The sequence below is a fragment of the Rhagoletis zephyria genome, unplaced genomic scaffold (assembly GCF_001687245.7).
Source record: "Rhagoletis zephyria isolate East Lansing unplaced genomic scaffold, Rhagoletis_zephyria_1.1 Rzeph_scaffold_02401, whole genome shotgun sequence".
Classification (NCBI taxonomy): Eukaryota; Metazoa; Arthropoda; class Insecta; order Diptera; family Tephritidae; genus Rhagoletis; species Rhagoletis zephyria.
In genome coordinates, this window is record NW_016159485.1 from 1 (window position 1) to 23,146 (window position 23,146).

The following is a 23,146-nucleotide window of genomic DNA, read 5'->3' on the forward strand; positions in this document are numbered from 1 at the left end:
GTTATACCAGCTCCTGTACCAGCCCCGCCTTCTATTAAGAGTCCAGCGACCGCTTGTTTCACATATAACAGGGTGCCATGGAGATTACGCGTTCGCAAAGAAGTATTTCATCCCAATGAACCGATAGGGCCGCCTCTTGCTTTAGATTTGCTCTTTGCACAGGTGGTATCCGACGTTTTCGGCATAACTCCCTGTCTACGCATTTCGCCACAAGAGAAATCCGTGGCATTGAGCATGTTGAACGGGCATGGCGTAAACGTCGAGACCTTGCGTAGCCAGAATATCAGAGCAATAGTCAAGCGCCACTTGATCGATATGGCACGCAGTTGGCCACTCTATTTTGCGCGTCTATTTGCAGTGCAAGGTGCGCCGCAGTACCCCGACGTCTCCATAATGGGCATTTCACACAATGGACTTTACTTGGCGCGCCGTGATGCAGAATATCTGATTGTTGTGCAATCCATATCACTAAATGAAATTCAAAACGCAATCACGTTGCCGCGTCCAGCTTCCCTGCAACTCAATTTGCGTAGCGGTGAACATTTGGCTCTGCATGCAGCCCGAGCAGCTTCAATTCAGGCGATGATTACAACTTTCGTACAAGAGTTCCGCAAGGTAAGTTAGTGCTTTCGAGTAACTTATTACTCTTTTGAATCGAATTTTTTAAATAAAATAAAAAAAAACACGCTAACACNGTAACTTATTACTCTTTTGAATCGAATTTTTTAAATAAAATAAAAAAAAAAAACACGCTAACCAATAAACTCTGGGCATTAAGAAACGTGCAGTTAAATTAGCTTTGTGAACCTTTCTATCTTAGGATTTAATCACCTATCCTTTTAATAATAGATCTACTCATACATATCAATTTTATTGAGCAAGGTGAGCGATAGAGCAGCATGCCAAAGCCGAGTAATGTCGATAAACTCTAAAACGAAATGACTTTTGTACACTTTGATACGAAACAAGGTGCAGATCACCGCAAAAAAAAACAAGTTCGGCCAGGCACAATCTAGCTTTTCAACTTTTGTGGCTTGGTAGACATTTGTGAGAGCCTTTGCTTCCAAATGGAAAATTCATGAGCAGAAAATCATAACATTTGACATATCATTGTGCATTTTGCAAGCAGGGGTAGTAGTATGTGCAGTAGGGTGGTCCAAAAAAAGTAAAGTCGGAAATTTAATGCTCTCACCCCCTAGGATTGTTCTATACCGAAAAAAAATATACCCCTGTTTTTTTATTTTAAAATCAAAATATATTTAGAGGTCGCTCAAAGCGCTCAAAGTTTCCCATGTATTTTGTATGGGGAAAAAAAGACTTTTCGTAGAAATGGCATAGAATCCATGGAAATCAAAATTTTTCAATCTGAAAACTCTGCTTCTCTTCAGAAGACTTCAGAGAATAATGCCCAATTGTTTATTTAAACATTTTTTTAATTTTAACTATTTTTTAAGGGTCTCCGAAATATCCCAAAAAAAATCAAATATTCAAACAGAAATATACAAAAGAAAAAAAGAAAAAATAGTTTAAATTAAAAAACGTTTAAATATTTTTTTATTCTCTGAAGTCTTCTTAAGGGAAGCAGAGTTTTCAGATTGAAAAATTTTGATTTCCATGGATTCTATGCCATTTCTACGAAAAGTCTTTTTTCCCCATACAAAATACATGGGAAACTTGGAGCGCTTTGAGCGACCTCTAAATATATTTTGATTTTAAACTAAAAAAAACAGGGGTATATTTTTTTACGGTATAGAACAATCCTAGGGGGTGAGAGCATTAAATTTCCGATTTTACTTTTCTCCCATACATTTTTGGACCACCCTAATGTGCAGTCAAGCGAAACAAATAATGATCCAAAAGGCATATGCATGTACATAAATGTTGTTAAAAAATTAATGAAAGAGAGATAAAATTTATCGTTTTACTTTTATTAGCGGCCTATATAACATATGTATGCCGTTCAACTGTATTTCGTGAAATACTAAATTGATTCGTTGGAAACAATTAATGGAACCTACAAACATTTGCAATTTTTGGATTGTAATAACAAACTTTGTACATATGTATGTTTATTTTTAAATTTAGCTTAATCATTTAAAACAATTTGATATACACAATTCATGAACTATAAAACTGAAGAAGCCTCTTCATGGGCGCACACAGGTACGGGCTGGGGGCGCAAAAATATCCCTAATTTTCAATTTCCAAATTTAGGTATAGGTATGCTTAGCGTTCACAGAGGTTTGGTAGGAAAAACATAAATGAAATCATCACTAAAACAATTTATCGATTTTCAGAAGACACTCGAAGACTATTTATTATTTACATAAACAAGTAATTTTTTAGCAAAAAACAAAACCGACTTCAATTCTCATGTAAAACTTTACGATTACCGTTAATTTCTTCATGATCCAATAACCGGATCTAAACCAAAATTAGGATGGGACCAGCTCTGAGATACCACCTTTCCTTTAAAAAATAATTATCGAAATCGGTTATGCGGTAACATATGTACATAAAAAAGAAAATATTCTGACGAATAGATAACCTCCTCCTTTTTTTGAAGTCGGTTAAAAATAATGAAAAATGGGTTAATGAATTATGGGTTTGGTGTAAAGACGAAGTCGCATTTTAAAATTTGCATGAATTAAGGTAACTAATAAATTTGTATTTTAACTCTTCAATAAGTTCATAATAAACTTTATGAAATATAAATTCCTTTGTAGGCCTCGGTATAACTCAATGTTACAATAACAAGTAATTTTTAAGCAAAAAATACAGCCGACTTCAAGTATCATATAAAAATTTAGAAGTACCGTTAATTTTTTCATGATCCAATGATCGGATCTAAACCAAATTAGTATGGGACCCTTCCCTGAGGCACCAGAAAGATATTTATCGAAATCGGTTAATGAATTGATAACCTCCGCCTTCTTTTGGAGTCGTTTAAAAATAGAACAATTAATGGGGTAAATTATCATAAATTTTTAATAGCTATATTTTAACATTTCTAATAAAATTTACACTAAAAAAAACTCAGCCACCGCCCGCCCCCTTAAATTATGCTCAGCGTACGCTCATGAGCCTTTCTTTGCTAACGAGTGCCATGAGAGTTAAAAAGTTTAATATGAAAACACTTATACATCACAGTTACATATGCCATAAAAACAGTTTATTCAATTAAATTTCTACACACTCGAGCGAAGCACCGGTCTGTCGCCCCATCATCCATCATAACAAAATGCATAAAGCCGAGTTTTCCATATACATACATACATATGTATGTAAGTACGTAACATATGAACATTGGCTTGTGCATACATATGTAAGTGCGTGCTTATACCCAAAAACTACATACTACTCTCTGACTCTCTTTGTTGGCCATAAAGTTGGCCATTAGTGAAGTAAGCAATGGTCAAACTGCAAAGAATTGCACTGAGCCACTCTTGCATGAGCATTTAGCCACATTTTCTGTGTACATATGTATGTACATATGTATGATGTACATGAATGCATACATATGTATTTGCATTAGTATTCGAGCGAAGCTTGGTCGGCTGGTGAAATGGTCAAGTGATCGCTCGGCATTTTTCAAATCTTCAGTCGCGACAACATAGCTTCAGCGGCTACTACCGCTGTGCGGAAAATTTACGGTTAAATAGTAAAGCTGCGGAAAATTGTTTTTCATTTGAGAAAAATTTGATTTGTCTCGTCGCGAGTACGTCTCGAGTTTCGATGTGTTTTGTGACCGCTCTGTCCAGCTTCCTTACGGCAACGTCAAACGACAAGAAAAAGGCGAATGCCGCGCAATGTCATTGCATATCCGGTTGGAGTGCTATTAGTTTGTATGGAACGAGTAGAGTAAATGAGCAGAAAATAAAAAAGTGAAAATCGCCTTGGCGCACAAAGACAGTTGAATGCTATGCTGTGATTGAATACATCTGGCATCAAAATATGCATACATATATAGCTACATACATGTGTACAGAAAACAAGTGATCACTGCAAATAAAAAAAAAAAGTGGGGATATGGCCTGTTCCAGTTCCTTTCTGAATGCTTTGAATTAATGGACATACAAATGTACATACATACAATATGTGCATTCCTATTCGAATTGCAACAGCTGACACTTGGTCAATTGGCAAAAACTGGTGCGCGCTCAGAGTTCGTTGACAGTGACGCGAAGCAGAGCTCAGGCTCAGTCGGTTACTTAGCCAATTACGGCCTTTTAATTGCGCAGAGACTTTGGTGCGCGGTCGGTGCTAATCGGTGCGCGCATACAACTTTCACTTGTTGTGCAGCATATAAAATCATAAAAGATATGTACATATAACACAAGAAAAGCCACTGAATCAAAAAAACAAAAAAAAAACGAAACAAAAACATATATACATAGAAATATTTCCATAGTGCGTAGGGTGCAAGTGTGCAAATGGAAAGCGCTAGAAGCCAACATAAAAGTGTCAGCGTAATCCTTGTTCTATAATCCGCATTTTATTAGTCGTGCATCAACACAACAAAGATGTCCTCCATGTCATCCAAGTCTCAAGGCAGCCATAGCAGTGGCACAGCCCACCATAAATTCAGCAGTATCGTCAATAAGGTTGAGTCGTTGATCAATAAAATGAACAACGACAAATTTAATAATTTTAAACTACTGCAAAGCAATGCTGCACTTCCTGGCCGGAACTTAGCTGCTCCAAAACAAACGCACTCTGTACGTGATAATGCACCACTCAGTTGCCGGACAGAGGACAGAGGCGATTTGCAATCCTGTGTGCAGTGTACAAGTGAACAGCAAGGATTGGAGTCGTTGGAGGACATTCTCACGAGGACAGCTTCGTTGGATTCATTGAATCAGTTAACAGACGCCGAAGATGTATTCGACAATCACGATTTGGTTTACACTGATTCGGATGATGCAGAAATTGCGCACATAACTGGTACAACAGCGGTGCAAGTGCATCGCCGCAGCGACTTGGATCAGTTGACGGATGAAACAATTCGAGAGTTCAACGAACAGTGCTCCTCGCTGAGCCACGATGCGGACTTTGATAATGCGTGGAGTGCAGAGGAAGACGAACACAAGTGCTGGACGGCTGTTGGCGTAGAAGCGGGCTGTTGTTGCGATAGTGATCAGCAAGATGATACTGGTCAAGATTTCGGCCAAATGTACAAATATGAAATGTTTAAAAGTCACAACAGCAACAACAACAATAACAATAACAGTAATCATGGCAGTAACAATTCCAAAAATAATGAATATACAAAATACCAAAGAGACAAAAATAATAACAGCAACGATGAAAAGGAATTCGTACAAAAGGATAATCCTTTGGAAACAATATGGGGCTCTATTCAGAACAAACAACAACAACAACAATCCGATGATGGCAGTGAAAATGGTTTTGCGAAAGAAGACAACGCCAATGAAGCTGTTGCAGATCGCGACGAGGAAATAGAGTTGCGAGAGAAGGAGCAACATTCAACGAGTGGATACGAAAATGCTTCGATAATAAACACAGATGCAAATGCCAGTAGCAATAACAATAATGAAAATAGCGGCAACACGAATGGCAACCAACAGCAAGGCTCGAATAAGCCTCGGCGACCCAGTCTTGCCAGCAGCGGATCTGTCGGCCGTATGGAAACCATAGTCGAAGAACCGGGCGAGTGTAAAGTATCTGTTAAAGAAATATTAGCACGATTTGAGACAATGAGCCTGACAGAGGTAAATCTTCACGACAATATTCGAGACCACTAATTAAGATTTATACACTATCGATACACAAGGTCATTCAAAAAAGGTTATTTAAATTGAGAGCAAAGTCACGAACACCAAATTGACTAAGCTAATAATTCAACATTCATATATACATATGTATGTATGTATGTTATATGAATAGGCCGTAAACTATGTATGTATGTTTTTAGTGCATTAGACACATAAAGGCACTTAAACCAACATTTAATTGACAAAGGTATTCCAATTTCGCCACCGGTCCAGCGAATGTGAGTTTCATTGCGTAAGTGATAAAATGTTTACGGAGGCATATGAGTGAAGAAACAGAGCACAAGGTTAGGGGACCGAATGGCAGCATTAAGCGCTGCAAGAGCGCAAAATGCAAAACTCCTTTCAAAAAACTCGCTCCAGCGATAGCCGTACAACTCTTACAATAACTACATAAATATATACATACATACATACATATGTGCATATAAAAATATATGTATACATGTAAACATAATGGTTGCCAAAACAAAATGTTGCACTCACATAGCGGTTAATGCTGTAGCTATGACCGCTAAGTTGGGTGTCGAATCGGCCAGCTGACCGAATTGCCACTTTTAGAGCAGCGAACTTTTGTGCGTGTGTGCTCGCGAAGTGTTAGTGTATGATTTTGCTCCTCTGTCCGGCCCCATTGCAGTGTTGCCACGGACAAATTTCGTTTCCTACCAAAATGTCCTACCAAAAATTTGTTTCACCTAAGAAGTTCTTTTGTGCTATTCGTGCGGATATTTATGTTGCAAATTTTGGATGGAGCAGACAATCGTTCCCCAAGGTGTATTAGTCTGCTGTTGATGATAAGTGGGGTTTCCCCCATCAGCCCACAAAACCTGCAGTCCCTCTCTACAGAAAACTCCATTTTATTCAAATCGTACCCTAACTTCAAGTGCCAGTGCTGTCAGGCAACCCGTAAGAGTTCTAAGACCCTCCCGGCTAAGTTAAGGAGTTTTTCGGAGTTCCCTAGGCTTAAGAACCTCTAAATGAACCCGACGAACTCCAGTTTTCATGCTGATAATATTTGGAAGCCGTAGGGCCACCAGGCCTGTGCCGCGTATCTAACAAAGGGTTTTACTAAGGTGGAGGCCAAGCGTCGAGCGGCTGAGTGCGGCGCCATACATAAATGCCCCTCAACCACCCGCCGCTTTGCCGCTCATTGCGTAGCCTCGGCCTAACGTATTGAAAGTTTGGGTGATATTCCCCACGTCTTACCATGAAGTCTCTGACAGGCAAAAAATGCCCTTGTAGCCTTGTTGGTTACATTCGAGAGATGTGACTTTGAGTTGAGCCTTTGTCCAGAGCTACTCCTAAATATTTCGCCTACTCTGAGAACTCATTTACTGTGCCTGCCACTATTGGCGTAATCAAGTTGACTTTTCTTCTTTTGGTAAATGGGACAATAGTGGACTTCAGTGGGTGTATTGACAATCCCTTTTCAGCACACCAGTCTTTAGTGCTCCTTGGTAGTTAAGTTCAATTTAAATTAACTCACAGGCGCATAAAGTATTTATGGATGTTCATATTGTACATTGGCAATAATATAGGTATACGCTTGTACTTACGAATCAGATATATTTACATGTTTGGGGTCGCCATTATACGAATGCACCGGTGAAATATTCGTGTAAACAAGTTTGCTAAAATGTTTGGAGATACATAATTTCAAACCTACCAAAAATCCAATCTAGCCTACCAACCTGCCAAATGTAAAAAAAAACCCACAAGTTTTGGTAGGAAAAGCCCATGTGTGGCAACACTGCCCCATTCCGTTTCAAGCCGAACTTGAACTGCAACCGTAAAGTGACCGCGCACTCAGCAAAATTGGAGTATGAACATAAAAAAGTTTCCCGCATGCCAGTCGAACGAAGCGAGTGTTCATTGCTAGCTCCATTTGGAATTGGGTGCCCACAAAGAGCTCAGAACTCGGGAGCGCAACACAAATGCTTGTACGTACATTTACAGCGTATGTACATACATATGTATGTATGTATGTATGTACAAATCCGTACACTTTTAATACGAGTATTTATGGGGCTTTAGTGAAATTTGTCGAAAATTTGAGTTAACTCATTGAGGCATACTTTTTGTTGTGCTTATTATACTATTAAACTTCCATTTTTATAATCTTTCGTTGCTGCTTTCATTCTTAGTTTTCATTGATAGACACTTTCTATTGCCAAATTTCAAGTTCAATTAGTAACTGTGATCTAATTGTACGGAATAAATTATTTATTATCTACTTTTGTAATTATGTATCTCTTTCTTTCATTATTCACACCTGCTTAAGTATTTATACATACATAAGTAGGTACCGTACGTATATATACATACATACATGCATCATTTAATTAGTCCACCTCACCACCGAATATTCGCATCTATACATATAAAAACCCAGAGTGACCACTGATCACCAGAATTCCCAGTAGGAAACTTGGTCAGGTTTGAATTCGTGCATGAAAGATGAGTTCAATTGTCTATAAATTGCGATCTTAGTAGTTGCTTTGTACTTAGACCAAAGTTAGTTTAAGCAAGTAATTTTAAATAAAAACAAGTAAAAAGAAGTCTACGGTCAGCGGAGCCGATTTTCCAAAAATTAATTATTTTTTTTATTTTTCCTCTAAAAATCATTGTAGACATACATTTTTAGTGAATAAGCTTCACTAGTTACTAAAATATCGCAGTTTTCGTATATCTGAAAACTACCGTTATATGGGAGTCACACACACCAAGTTTCGTTAAGATATCTCAATTTTTATTCGAGTTATCGACGGACGGACGGACGGATAGACAGTCGCCGTTTAATCGATTTCTTTTTTCATTCAGAACATTTATGTGTACATTTGTCTATATCTATCTCGATTCGTTTTGCCTGTTACAAACAACCGTTATGTGAACAAAGCTTTAATACCCTTGTGCACAAGTGCGCTGGGGTATAAAAAAACCCATTTGAAATGCAATGCGGTCGCTGTAGCGTAGTAGTTAGAAGTAGTGATGTCTGAGTCGATACTTTTAAGTATTGATCGATACTTGGTACCGATTTAAAAAGTATTCAATACTTTCGATACTCGGTACCGAAATGTTTAAGTTTCTAAAAAAGCGCACATAGGCCAAAAAATATGGAAAACCCCGTTCAGGGTAGACTCGCTTATCAAAAGCCGAATGTAGGGGTAAAGAGAACTTTTAATATTGTTTCAAATGAAAAATGTATATGTATATTTACATACGTATGTCTGTCCGTCGCCATAATGCAGAGGAACTGTTACTTGTCTGAAAAATTTTTGTTCTAGTAGATGAATCGGACGATTTTATCTTTTTAGGCCTGAAAGTCTTCTTCATCTCTTAAAGCATTGTTCTCGAACCTTGGATCTACTAAGTGAAAACTGATAAAATAATATTTTGCTGTTGTGACAAGTTCAATTTTTTTAGCCGATAGCATATAAAATGCTATAAAAATATTTTTTTTTATAAATTTTAAATATATAAAGCGGCGACGGTTTAATGTAAAGAATCGGTATTGGGTACCGAAATATTTTTGAAGTACCGATAATTCAGCACATCACTAGTTAGAAGTGCGCACTACCATTCCGCAGAGCCTGGGATCGAGCCGAGTTTCCGACTAACATCAAAAACAAAATAAAAGAAACAGTTTTTTCTAAGAGCGGTCGCCCCTCGGAAGGCAATGGCAAATATCCGAGTATATTTCTGCCATGAAAACTGTATCCCTCCTTTGTGGCACACGCCACAAATCGGAGGAGAAGCGCCGCCAAATACTAACATATTGTGTAAGCGTCAATCTATATAACTTAAACAAAAAAAAAAATACAACCCACTTAAAGTGCACGCGTATTGTTTATGTGGTATCTAGCCCTTATAGCACGAACCGCCATTCTGATTAAAAAGTTTGAAATTTTGGTGAACACTTTTTGAAATTTGTTGAATTTTCGAGAATTTTGCACAAATTTTGAAGCTTTGATATGGTTTATGTTATTGAGTTAACAATATTTTCATACAAAAATAATAAAATTTAAATAAAAATTAAGAATGAAGAAAATATGTTAAACAAGTGCTATTATTTCGCACAAGGTATAGACAGAGGTTTGCACAGACCAAATATTAATTCAATGAAATCTACACGAAAGAAAATCACAAACACATCAGTTGTTGATTAAAAATATAACACGAAAAATATGAAATAGAAAGTTGCAGGTGCATGAAAATAATCCGCATGGCCAGCCAACACACAAATCTACAATTGCGGCCGGTGTTGTGACCGAGCGGTCATTGTGGCGCATTGGTGCGAACCGCAATTTACACTTTGGCTTGATTCAAATCCTCCACTCCATTGCAACGCACACATACATACATATATATGTACATATACATACATACATATTTTCTATTGGTCTGAAAAATGCTCGAGAATGAATTTAAATTCGGAATCTTAATTTTACAATTGGACGTGGCGCGTACGGGTGGAAAGCATTGGTGAGACATATATATTGCGGCGCGTTCCACCAGCGGCCAGTTTTAAAAGCGCGTAACAAGCGCAACGGCAACACATGAGCACACATACATACATATGTACATGCATACAAAATACTCAAGCTCACCATTGCACCATTGCACCATTTCAATTCGCAATAGTTACATACGATACAACAATTGCATTTTGTGTGAAATTACTTAGATTGAATTGCTCTCAACTTGGGAAGTCACTGGAACGTGCCATAACGGTCGCATACGCAGTGCTGCTGGCGCTGGCCCAATTCGTATCTATTGTGGCTGCTAGCATTCAACACTGAAATCGATTTCGCAGATAGGCGGTCATCATTTCAATTCCAATGTTGGTACAAAACTTACTAAATGCTAACTATTGATAGTATGAGTATCTTGAACTGCACTAAACGAGATCACTACGCGCTAGCCTACGAATTCAGATTGACAGCTGCGACGAAAATTGGAAGGAGTTTTTAGCAACGTCAGATAAAGAATTTGGTTTAGGTTTTGTGAAGCAATAGGCCTTAGCCGAATTTTCGAAAACCTCCGTTTCCAATTGAAAGATGTGTATTGGACGACTTTCGTTTTTAAACATAGTATACAGTTATCAAGAAAAACGAAAAATTCATATAAAATGCAGGTCAAGAAAATGAAAAGAAATTTTCTTCTAACAAAATTTCATTAAATCAATTTACCATGATACAAAAAAGAAGGTAGTTTCAATAAACAACTTTTTGATTAAAAGGGAGATTTTTGACAATTGCACAATTGTAAAAAATTCGAAGCGGCGTTGCCCAATTTTATTTTTTTGGTAGAGGGGATTTTATATCCTAAATTTGAGAGTATAAATAAAATAGTTGTATTAACATTTACCTTTTAAAAATAATTAATATCTTTTCTTAAAAATGTTTAAATTTTACATTAAATTCGTTAACTACTTGCCAAAATCATTATTTTTACATTAATAAAATTTTAGTGAACATATTTTAAAATTCTTTAATGTCATTATGTCATCTGATTATTTCACAATGGAGCTAGCCAAGACTATTACAGTCTTCTATATCGGATACGTTTATTTCTGATATATTTCAGACACTGAAATTACAATTTCGATATTGTCTTTGCCCATGTCTTTCAAGTAACTTGAAAACGGAATTTACTTTGGGACCCATGGGCCTCATGACTTTCAGTGAAGTGACTATTATCTAATTCTAGTATATTTCGACAATATCGTTGTTCCTGTGGGTAAAAACAAATATATTTTACTGTTCAATATTGGAGGGGTGTGAAACAAAATTGATGATTTATGGGTAGTATGAAAACTAGAAACACAATTATAAACTTATTAAGCATTAGACCTCTTATCTTTAAAGAAACAAAAGGGGAAATGTTCGGTTATTTGTTCAATGGTTTTGGGGTGGCAAGCGGAGACGGACCCATTACAAAATTGGGTAAAATTCGAATTTTTACAGAGAAAATGTAGGTCCAACACCGGCTACGTTGAGCACAATATTTTTTTTTAAAAAGGTCCATATTTTAAACCGAATTTATTCATAAATTTTTATTTTAAACTAACGTGTAATTGTTTGATCACACGTGAATGTCAAAATTTTTTGCTTTGGGTTAAGCATTTGGACACATTAACCCAAAATTATTGTACAAGTAGCCGAGCCGTACCCAACAATATACATACCTTTTGCTGTTAAAATTTCGATTCTAAGAACAAAATGTTTGTAAATAACCAGAAAATTAATAACAAAATTTGGAGGGTTTTGGATACTGGGAATGGTGGTAGCACGAAATGTCACAATCTACTTAATTGTCAGGTTGTTAATATGGCGACAAAAAAGTGACAATGGAACTACATACCTTCTTTTTTGTATCATGCAATTTACAGCTCTCCAGAAAAAATGCTCGTATATTTATGTATTTGGCTGCATTCAAAATACAAAGCATCGGTCTCTTTTACTTCCAAACCACAGCAGATTGTAATGGCAAATGTGCGCAACCACGGTTTGATTTTTCCGTTGCTGATTTCGGAAAGTTATACGTCACCATGGTAAAATTTTATGTCAAAGATTATAGAAGCATTGAACTCGTAGAAATCAGAAAAATGGTAAAATATGAATTTTTTTTAATAACAATCATTTTGTTTGATATGAACTACTTATGGAGTTACTATGTACGAGAAATGAAGCCTTGAGAACTAAAGTAGAGCCTTTCTACAAATTGTTTAAAATTTTATGAGGAACATATGTATGTATGAAATTAAACGGGGATTACTACGATTCCAAGTAACGCCTTTCAAGTTAAATATTATGAGTATTATTGAAAACGTTCTTGCATATCGCACATTTCGAGCCCTAACCGCCAAAAGGGCGTACGCGACAAAAAGTAAATTTTTCAGTAGGCGTTTTTTTTATGAAAACCGCAATGAACGAGGTACTTATGATGTTAGGTATATACTGGTCGTTTTATTTGCCCATCTTTAATGAAATACAAAAAAAATGCTACAGCATGCAATTGCGGCGGTTAAGCCAAAAGATATATTAAAAAAAAAAGAAACCATCTCCCCTAAAAAGCATGAAAGGGCAAAGAATGAGCCTTTTGTGCCTTATTGGAGTGCAATATTTTAGAAAAAGAACACAGAATTTTCCTCTTCAACTAACTCTTCAGAAGAATCTGTGTCCCTGTATGGTACGAGTGCGCATTTAGTTAAACTCTGCAACAACCAAGTATTTTAACACTTAAAAATCTACCACAAGTATATGTATTTACCTTTGTTTGTAAATAGTCCATGTTTGGAAGAAAAATAGACGGTCTTCAAAACTTTCACACAAGAATATAACAATTCCCCCTCTGCAATGAAAAATTGTTCACGGAGGAAAAGGCTTAACCGACACTGCACAGTGGTCAATAAATTGAATTTAATGTTCATAATTCACTGGAGCCTTCATTTCCCAACCGATTTGATTAATAATTTTTTTTAGATGAAAGCTAATAAAATTTGCAAGAGACTAGTTGAGCCCAATTTTCGAATTTTTATTTGTTTGTATTAAATTGTTTAGTGCAAAGTGCAGAAATTGCTTGGCACTGCGGCCACAAAAAAATTTAAACAGAGTACAATTAAACGCTTTAGCCAAAATTGCTTTCGATATAATTTTGTAACGGTACCACGTAGGAATTTGAAATTTTAACAGCTGGTGCGTATGGTGGTAAAAGTAATCGATTTCTGTCAAAAACATAAAATCGAACATTTTGTCGCTTACGTCCTTTTGGCGGTTAGGGCTCGATTTAATAATGAAGAGAATTAAATCAAAATCTAAATTTTGGAGATTTTATTATACAGTCTAACAGATAACTAAACTGGCCAAAGATGGCGAAGATATGTGTTTTTCTATATGTTTTTTTCTATGCCAACTACATATATTAATTGTTCAGATTTTGATTGCGTTTTCTCACAAATTTAAAATGTTTAATTAAATATCTTTATTGTTAAACGTGCGATATGTACACACATACATACCTATGCATTATGTAGAGGACATTTCGCCATTCACACATACAAACATGATATAACATATCTATTATATTGAAAGTTATTTAACATTTTCGTGTTATATGTAATATATATGTACATACATAGTATGTACATATGTATGTAGAAAATGTAAATCACGCGAAACTTGATAGCACCTTAATCATGCAATCAAGCCTCAGTATTTGCATGTAACGAATTTGAAACGGTTAGTCGCGTGGTCGATTCCATGTTGGTGGAGTTGTATCCATTACACTACATACTTGCGCCCAAAAGCTCCTTTTGCGCGGAGCAGAGTAAATGTCAAAAATATCTATGCAGCCGAGAGCCTGCGTGGGCAACTACAACAAACAACTACATGCTGTAGTATGTGTGTTGCATGCAGTAGTCCATTTACATTCGTACCCACCTCTTGCTGTTGCAATTTGCTTTAATTTCGCATTATTTATTTTATTGAAGTGGATCACAACTTTCACATTCACCACAACAGACCAGTTTTTGACTACTGAAATAAATGTAAGCAACTTAATAACGGTATGATTTTTTTGCTCCCAATTTCAGAGCCAATCGAAAGCTTCCACCTTGTCTTCGGGTGCCCGTGCAGCTGCTCAAACACTAAATGTCCCCATCGAACGCCTGGAATCGCGCCAATCGAACCATCGTGAACATGGAAACGCGGTCAATAGCCATAACGGTATGGCAGCAATGAACTCTTCGAGCGGACATGAACATCATCTGGAAAAGTCCGTTGGTCTGCAACATGGGCGTCACAGTGCCGACACGGAGGTCGATGTCCACCATGACGCGCACCATTTGCTGGACAGTGAGGCCGATTCTATGATCCCAAATGCGAGCACACACACGGAGGCGCAAAAGGAACGCCATCAGTATACAAAGCAGGCGAGTTACCTGCATTCAGCGCGCAAAACATCCAGCAGCCAGCAGCAAATGCAGCAACAGCCCCAGCAACCGCAACCGCAACCGCAACCGCAACAACAACATCAACAAATGCTTGCTCACAATCATGCTGCGATGCCACATCATCTTGATGCTAACTACATGACGGAGGAACCCAATGGCAGCGGCGGCCCCTCGCCGTCCGTCACTAAATATTCTCTTCTTCAATTCGCCATGCAGCACTTCCGAAACGAGTAAATTAATTGCTTGATATTAAATCGAATTAGACTTTTTTGAATCCAAAAACCATATTTCACTTTTCCAGTCAGTATCCTGAAGTTCGTGCGCACACCCGCGATCCAACTCGAGACCACGGCGATCGCCGGACTCCTTCATATGCGGATCTTGTGAAATGGCAAGGCATCCCCATTCGTATGCCACTGCTGCGGTTGCCCAATGACTTAGCTCCTTTAGCGCTCGAGTGCTTTGAATGTATTTTGCGTTATTGCGGTGATATACCACACGATCCTGAGCTGACTGAAGTTAAGTGTGTCTACACAGTGCTTATGGTAAAACTCACAAAGAGGTGCACTTTTCGAAAAAAAACGTTCATATAAATTATTTTTGTTGTTTCAGCATTGTCATAAATATTTGGCGCTTCGCGATGAGGTTTATTGTCAGTTGATGAAACAGACGACTGCCAATCGCTCTCCGTGTCCGGACTCTGCGCAGCGTGCATGGCGTCTGCTAAGCATTTTAGCAGCCTACTTTGGATGCTCCGATGCGCTACGCCCCTACCTAATGGAACACTTGACTTCGGCCGCTTCGGATCGGAGGCGTTCTTGTCACGGTACGGCAGCGGTTTGTTTAGCTAATCTGCGTAAAACAGCGCGATGTGGCGGTCGGAAGAACGTTCCAAGTGTAGAAGAAGTTACTGCTGTATCTGCTGGACGTTCAGCACGTCGTCAAATTTATCGCCTGCCAGGAGGGGCGGAACGTGTCGTCAACACTCGTTGTTCAACAGTGGTCGCTGACGTCATTGCCGAACTTTGTGCGCTGCTTAGCGTGGAATCCGAGGCTGAGCAGCAGGAGTTTTCTTTATACTGTATTGTACAAGGCGACGCCTTTACGATGCCCCTCGCTGCGGACGAGTATATATTAGACGTTACAACGGAGCTCCTTAAATCCGGCCAGCCATTCTACTTGATATTCTGTCGCTCAGTTTGGCATTTCCCTCTAAAACGTGATCCTGCACCAACGCCTCTCTATGTGGAGGTGCTTTTCAATCAAGTGGCGCCAGATTACCTAGAGGGTCTGCTATTGGAAATACCTAGCAATGGAGTGCCTATTCCAGAGATTGTGCGCGACATGGCCCGTATAGCTGCGCTGCTTCATCGCGCCGCTGATCTAACACATGTTCCGGCTATGAAAGAAATTAAATTCCTTCTGCCTAAACCGGCGTTGGGCATTCGCGAAATTCGTCCGGCGCAATGGGTGGGGTTAGTGCAATCTGCCTGGCCTCAAATTGCTGGCTTGACGCCGGGCCAAGTGAAGGCACAATTTCTTACGGTGCTGTCGGCGTGGCCCTTGTTCGGCAGTAGTTTCTTTGCAGTGAAACGCATTTGGGCCGAGGAGGGACCACATGTCGAAGACACCAATCCAATGTGGCGTGATCTGATACTGGCCTTAAATAGACGTGGTGTGCTATTCCTGGATCCAAACACGCATGAAACGCTACAGCACTGGCCATTCATGGAAGTAATTTCCACCCGCAAGGTTAGTCAGATAAATAGCTTATACATATGGACTAGGAAAATAATTTTCAAACTTTGACTTTTATACTTTAGGTTCGATCGGAGGACGGTGCTCTCTTTCTGGACATGAAAGTTGGTAATCTCATGCAACAGCGAGTAATACGGGTCCAGACTGAGCAAGCGCACGAGATATCACGACTCGTACGCCAATATATAACAATGGCACAAATAAGCCAGAGGGACAAACGGGAAATGAATTGAAATCCATTAAGAGTATAAATTATTTAATATCGTTGATTCTTTACACATATGTACATACATAAATGTATACACATGCGTGTACCATGGTTATAAGTTTTATATATCGAGGGCTTATATTCAATATCCTCTAACTGCACTTTTCACAAAAATGAGATTCAGATAGAAAAATCCACCTAAGACTTGATATTAGGTGTGTATAGTAACTTCTCTAGTAAAAAATTGTAGCTAGAGCGTAAACGCAAAATAGAGCGTAAAATTGAGAAAAAGAGCAAAAAAAAGTTATTGAACACAAAACTAGTAAAAACTTGCAAGTGAACAGGTGTTGCGTTTTTTTCGAGATTCTGCTATAAATACTTTACTATTTATAGATCAGTTTTAAACTCTTTTGCATTACACACAAGCACTTACACAGTCCAGTAAGTACATCATTAGTATTTTGATTTCCACTCATTTTACTTGTGTTTATGCTTAACCAATTCAACAAATGGCGGCTTTTGCCATTTATTCTAGTTCTTCTTCTGATAGCTAATTTTTGCTAATAAAAATTTCACTAGCAAGAATTTGCAGCTCTCTCGTGCAGTGTTGCCGCGAATCATTTTTTCTGGTAGCCAAATTCCTTTCAAAAAAGGGCAAAAAAAGAGCTAAAAGAAGTCGTTGTGGCTAAAAAAGGTAGCTAAATTTTTTTTTTACATATACATATATAAGTATATGTACATCTAAACATTTTCCAATAAGTAAATAAGAGAATAGAAAAACAATAAACTCTGGAAAAAAGGCTAATATTTTATCCAACCAAATACCTTTTTGTATAAAATGGGAAATTTACGACACCAGCTTGCTAGCTCCATCAAGTGATTTTACTATCAAGCTCGAAGCATATAACTTACCAGCATGCTGCTACAATATTTATTTCTTTACAAATGAAGTCCAGGAATGATCGAAATGATTAGAGCCGAAATTTCATAATTTTTCAACCATTTCGTTAAAAAATTGTTTTTTTTTTTTAATTCATAACTGCAATATCGTGAACTTAATCTTCCACAAACACGGCTCTGACTCATATAGTGAAGAAATTTCCGCCACAATACTTTTTACTTGAGCTGATTCCACCACTCATGACACCAGCATGCTGGTAGAATCATAAAATTTTCAAATAGTTTTTGGAGTCGCATCAGCAGCTGGTACAATCACACCACAATAACATACACGGTCAATCGACTTGATGGGCCATTTAACAAATTAAGCATATTAAAATTAAAACTTATCTATTTTAAACTATAGTTAAATCGCTAATAAATATGTTAACAGCCCTAACACTTTCACAGTATGTATGTATAAAAACGTAAGGAACATCTAATATATATATATATATATATCAGTCTTTCTTTTTTAAAAATTCATCTCTAATATAAATGAAAAAAATACATATATCAAATTAAGCATATACAACTTTTTCATGCCAAGTATGAATAAATTCTCCAAAGGGCTAAAAAAAGGGCTAGGGGCAATTTTAAATTTATGTGGCCAAAAAAAGTATGTGGTAGCTAAATCTAGCCACCAAAGGGCTAAAACGGCAACACTGCTCTCGTGTTATTACGCTCTCGATTCAGTGTTCTCTTGCAAATTTTTTGTGTTATTATACACTTTTCCAGTAAAAATTTGTAGGTTCCAGTACAAATTAGTACGGACTATTTGTTACTATACACACCTATCAATGCTGACCTTGTATAACGCTTTACTATTAAATTGCAAAATCAGAATTAAAATCAGTGATGACAGGGTAAGTCCCAGATGGGTTCTAACATCACAAAGTAGTTTTTGTGAAAATTGCATATAAAGGATATTGAATATAAGCCCTCGATATATATTTATAGTTAAGTTTCGAACACTTTTTTTAAAGCAAAATATTTGAATCTAACTTACATACATATTTTATTCTTTAATCTTTACCTACATACCTATCTTGCGTACATATGTATGTCCGTGCTCAAAGCTTTAGAAAAAATTNCTTTTTGAAGTTGAACACGCCGCCGCCGCAAAGCCTGTCGGCGTAAACCTCTAATACATACATACATACATATGCATGTACATGTTTATGCACGTATGTATCTTTTCAAACATTATACATATTCGAATGCATGTGTAGTACACTATGAAAAAGTATACAAACAAATGTGTATATATAAGGCGTATTTAATAACTATTTGATACAAATAAACTAAAAATATAAAATGATACACAATGTTGCACCTACTTACATATGTATATAATATTTAAATTCATTAGCATCGAATTCGAATTTAAAAAAATGTTTACCAGAAAAGAAATTTATGTGATCTTTCTGCGAATTCTGCTTCTAGCCTAAAATCGAAATTGTGAAATTTCGCAAATAATCTACTGACAGACAAAGCACAGAATGAAGGGATATATTGGCCCAAATGAAAAAAAAAAACTGCGCGAAGTTACAAAATTGCACAAATAAGGATCTTGCGTACTGAAATAAATACCCTTAATGCATTTTGTTGTGGTAAAAGAGGGCAATGCAATATAAATTACGCAAATATTATTTATTTTATATTTTTATCTGGTTCGTTGGTTCACAGAATGCCTCAAAGCGGCGACCGTAAGGGTTATGATCTTCATAACAACAATCATAATTTAATGGTTCTTTTATTATTTCTATTTTTTCGATCAAGTTTAGTCGCTATTTTAGATACTATAACCGTTATTTTCAGATTTCATTGCTTATAAAAAATTTTAAAGAGTAGTAAAAGCGTAGTCTCTATTATAACAGTTAAAAATTATCGAAAAACATATAAATGCAAAATTATTACTTCTGATCGAAAAAATAAAAATGACGAAACAACGAAGAAATTTTGACCGAAAAAGTAAAAATCAAAAACTACGATTTTCCAAATGTTCTAAAAATAAAAATCTTGATAATATTTTTATTGAGCTTTGTACCACGATTGTTTATTAGGAAAAATTGAAAAAGTGACAAAGTCTAAGCGGTAGAAGTTATAGCAGCTATTTCGGAGATCACCACANCCTGCGTATTCGATGTTCAAAGTCAGAAGCGTTAACCACTGAGCTATGTACATCCCGTAAACTCTTGTTGCTAATTCATTTTCCTTATTCAACCCAGTGCTATCAAGTGCAGCTGATTTGCCGCTATTTAGGCTTTCTGCACATTGGTCGTCCAATCATAGTAACTTCATCGTCACAATCATGATGCAACGATTACATGACGACTACATTTTCGCACACTCGGTGGTGATATTTCAATTCATTTGGCGTCTAAAAATTTACTTGGAGCAGGTATTTTCTGTTTTTCTGGTTGATATTTTCGCGAAATATTTACAAAAACCTGCAATTTTTAAAATATGGACTGTGCTGCAACAATTCTAGAAATAAATTGTTAGTAATATCTCTTCTTTTCTTTTCCTGAAATGTATGCATGCACACAGAGCCTTTTTACAATTTCGTCATGTTTTATAGTTAAAACGCTCACGTTTATTGAATTTTATTGCAATTATCCACTTTTTAATAATGTCGACAGATTTTATGCCAAAGACACTAATTTTTATTCACACATTTAAGGCACACAGAGCCTTTTTACAATTTCGTCATGTTTTATAGTTAAAACGCTCACGTTTATTGAATTTTATTGCAATTATCCACTTTTTAATAATGTCGACAGATTTTATGCCAAAGACACTAATTTTTATTCACACATTTAAGGCACACAGAGCCTTTTTACAATTTCGTCATGTTTTATAGTTAAAACGCTCAGATTTATTGAATTTTATTGCAATAATCCACTTTTTAATAATTTCGACAGATTTTATGCCAAGGACACTAATTTTTATTCAATTTTAATGCAAATATTAACTTTTTCACTAATTTTTCCCCATAAAATGTAAACAAGCAATGCGTGCACAACGATTAGCAAACGACAGTTCCGAACTTATCCGTTTCTGCATCTTCTACGATTTGCCGATAACTAGCCGAAAAAGACAAGTGTGCAGACCTCCTTTGAAATGCATGTGCTCGGCCCAAAATTTCAGGGCGAGACGATAACGCAACTATGATTGAACGACAAGTGTGCAGATATCCTTAAACTCGACAGCGTGGTTGTTGTTGTCAATTCTATACATACAACAACCACACTGTCGAGTTTAAATAGCGGCAAATCAGCTACACTTGATAGTAGGGATGGGTAGTGGGGGGTTGAAATACGATTTTNATTCGATGTTCAAAGTCAGAAGCGTTAACCACTGAGCTATGTACATCCCGTAAACTCTTGTTGCTAATCAGGGCGAGACGATAACGCAACTATGATTGAACGACAAGTGTGCAGATATCCTTAAACTCGACAGCGTGGTTGTTGTTGTCAATTCTATACATACAACAACCACACTGTCGAGTTTAAATAGCGGCAAATCAGCTACACTTGATAGTAGGGATGGGTAGTGGGGGGTTGAAATACGATTTTTTCCGAATTTCGAACATTGCCCAACCATTCGATTATTCGATTCGTAATTTGGTGGTGCAAATTCGATTTAGTTCGAATTTTTTTGAATTTTCCAAAAAAAAAATCTGAAAATTTAAAAGTTTGTTTGTAAGAATGACAACTCAAATCGAAAAAGAAATCCAGATGAACTTATATTAATATGATTAACGATGCATATCGCACTTTTTTGCTTCACAACCAAAAATAAATACAAATAATTTTTTTTTTTTTCAAAAAAATATCTTAAAAAAATCAAAAAATTTGGCAAATGTAGCATATTTAAACTATTTTTTTGGGGCGTATAACATGATTTCATTTATTTTTCTTGCTTAAAAAAAAAAAAACAAATTGCATGCTTCACGTTATATACAGATGCAATCATACGTATGTTTGTTAAAAAAGTCTTACATTTAATCACAACGTATGATTTTGCTTTTTAAAGCGAGATCTTTAAGTAAACAATTAACAAAATAGATAATAGGGCATGAAGAGTTCTACCCAGCCACATTTTTGATTTGCCCATAGCTAAACGGCCGGTAATTTTGACTCATGCCAAAAATTTCACTTCACATTTGACATCGGTGTTGGAAAATGGAAAATCAATAACTTGCCACAAAAAATTTGACGACAGCCTTTGACATGCGCTGCGATATCTAANCATAGTTTAGGAAGAGCCTGCCTGAAACTATACAAAAAAGCAAATAAGCAAATGGATGTATAGAATTGACAACAACAACCACGCTGTCGAGTTTAAATAGCGGCAAATCAGCTGCACTTGATAGTAGTTGGTTGAATAAGGAAAATGAATTAGCAACAAGAGTTTACGAGATGTAACNACATTAGATAAAGTTTTAAGATCATAAAGCATCTGAAATATTATTTATTTTTTAAGAATTTATTTGTATAGCTGGGCTGTGTAACTATAAATACATTTCACTGTGAGTTAATACTTAAACATTTATGGTGACGTGCATTAATGTCAATCGAATTAATGCCGCTGACATTAATACACAATTGAAAGGTTAATATTAATGTCATTGACATTATTGTACATCACCACATTTATCGAAGTTCCAATTATTCCATTTTCTTGTATATTTTTAATTCATTCGCTGCATCAAAAATATCGATTTTTATACAGGATGCATCGATATTTTGTTGCCTCAGATCGAAAAAACGTCGATGTATTTTATAAACTTGCAGCCCTAATGCAATTTTTGTCAGAAAGAAGAAAGTTGCAGAGCTGATATTTTGCAAATGAAGACGAAATTTGATTTTTTCTGGAAAATTTTGATTTTATCCGAATTTTAGCACCACAAAGTTCGATTTCAAAAATTCGTCATTTTAGAACTAANGTTGAATAAGGAAAATGAATTATCAACAAGAGTTTACGGGATATACATAGCTCAGTGGTTAACGCTTCTGACTTTGAACATCGAATACGCAGGTTCGATCCCTGCTGAAGTCTAGAAAAAAGAAATCTGATGAAGAGATGTGGTGATCTCCGAAATAGCTGCTATAACTTCTACCGCTTAGACTTTGTTGCTTTTTCAATATTTCCTAATAAACAATCGTGGTACAAAGCTCAATAAAAATTTCCTTTTTTGGAACGAATTTCCGTCATCCCTTGTCAAATTTGGTTTGGAGACGAACCGGTTTCGGCGTTGTGCCATCTTCAGTGTCATTTTTCGTTCTGCATAATTTTTGTTGGCTGCTCGTATTTATACTCCTTGTTAGTCCCCTTTCAGACACGTCAAGTTTTGCTTTCAAGTCTGCTCGTTCGTAGGCGAAGGAGGTGAGAAGAGAGGGGAAGAGTACAGATACCTCCGTACCGTCAATTCGTTTCAAGTTTTCTTGTCTCTTTTGATCTTTTCGTTGCTTCCCATTTAAAGAACCA

The 23,146-nt window shown here is 36.6% G+C and overlaps 1 protein-coding gene and 1 long non-coding RNA gene across 2 annotated transcripts; one reads left to right on the forward strand and one right to left on the reverse strand.

The window, feature by feature from the left end:
• Nucleotides 1–3,948: 3,948 nt before the first annotated feature.
• On the forward strand, nt 3,949–16,845 carry LOC108366787 (uncharacterized). Its single transcript, XM_017621258.1, has 5 exons — nt 3,949–5,732; nt 14,386–14,975; nt 15,047–15,290; nt 15,358–16,497; nt 16,569–16,845. The coding sequence occupies exons 1-5, from the start codon at nt 4,524–4,526 to the stop codon at nt 16,734–16,736; spliced, it is 3,351 nt and encodes a 1,116-aa protein (XP_017476747.1). The 5' UTR covers nt 3,949–4,523; the 3' UTR covers nt 16,737–16,845.
• On the reverse strand, nt 9,061–19,568 carry LOC108366788 (uncharacterized). Its single transcript, XR_001848157.1, has 3 exons — nt 18,802–19,568; nt 18,441–18,444; nt 9,061–9,072 (listed from the first exon to the last, which is right to left on the reverse strand). It is a non-coding gene; the product is annotated as an uncharacterized LOC108366788 (long non-coding RNA).
• Between the last annotated feature and the right edge of the window lie 3,578 nt (nt 19,569–23,146).

Excerpts from the sequence above, each read along its gene's own strand:
- LOC108366787 (XM_017621258.1), top strand. The coding sequence starts at position 4,524 with ATGTCCTCCATGTCATCCAAGTCTCAAGGCAGCCATAGCAGTGGCACA. Across the intron at positions 5,733-14,385 it reads AGACAATGAGCCTGACAGAG|AGCCAATCGAAAGCTTCCAC; the intron begins GTAAATCTTCAC and ends TCCCAATTTCAG. Across the intron at positions 14,976-15,046 it reads ATGCAGCACTTCCGAAACGA|TCAGTATCCTGAAGTTCGTG; the intron begins GTAAATTAATTG and ends TCACTTTTCCAG.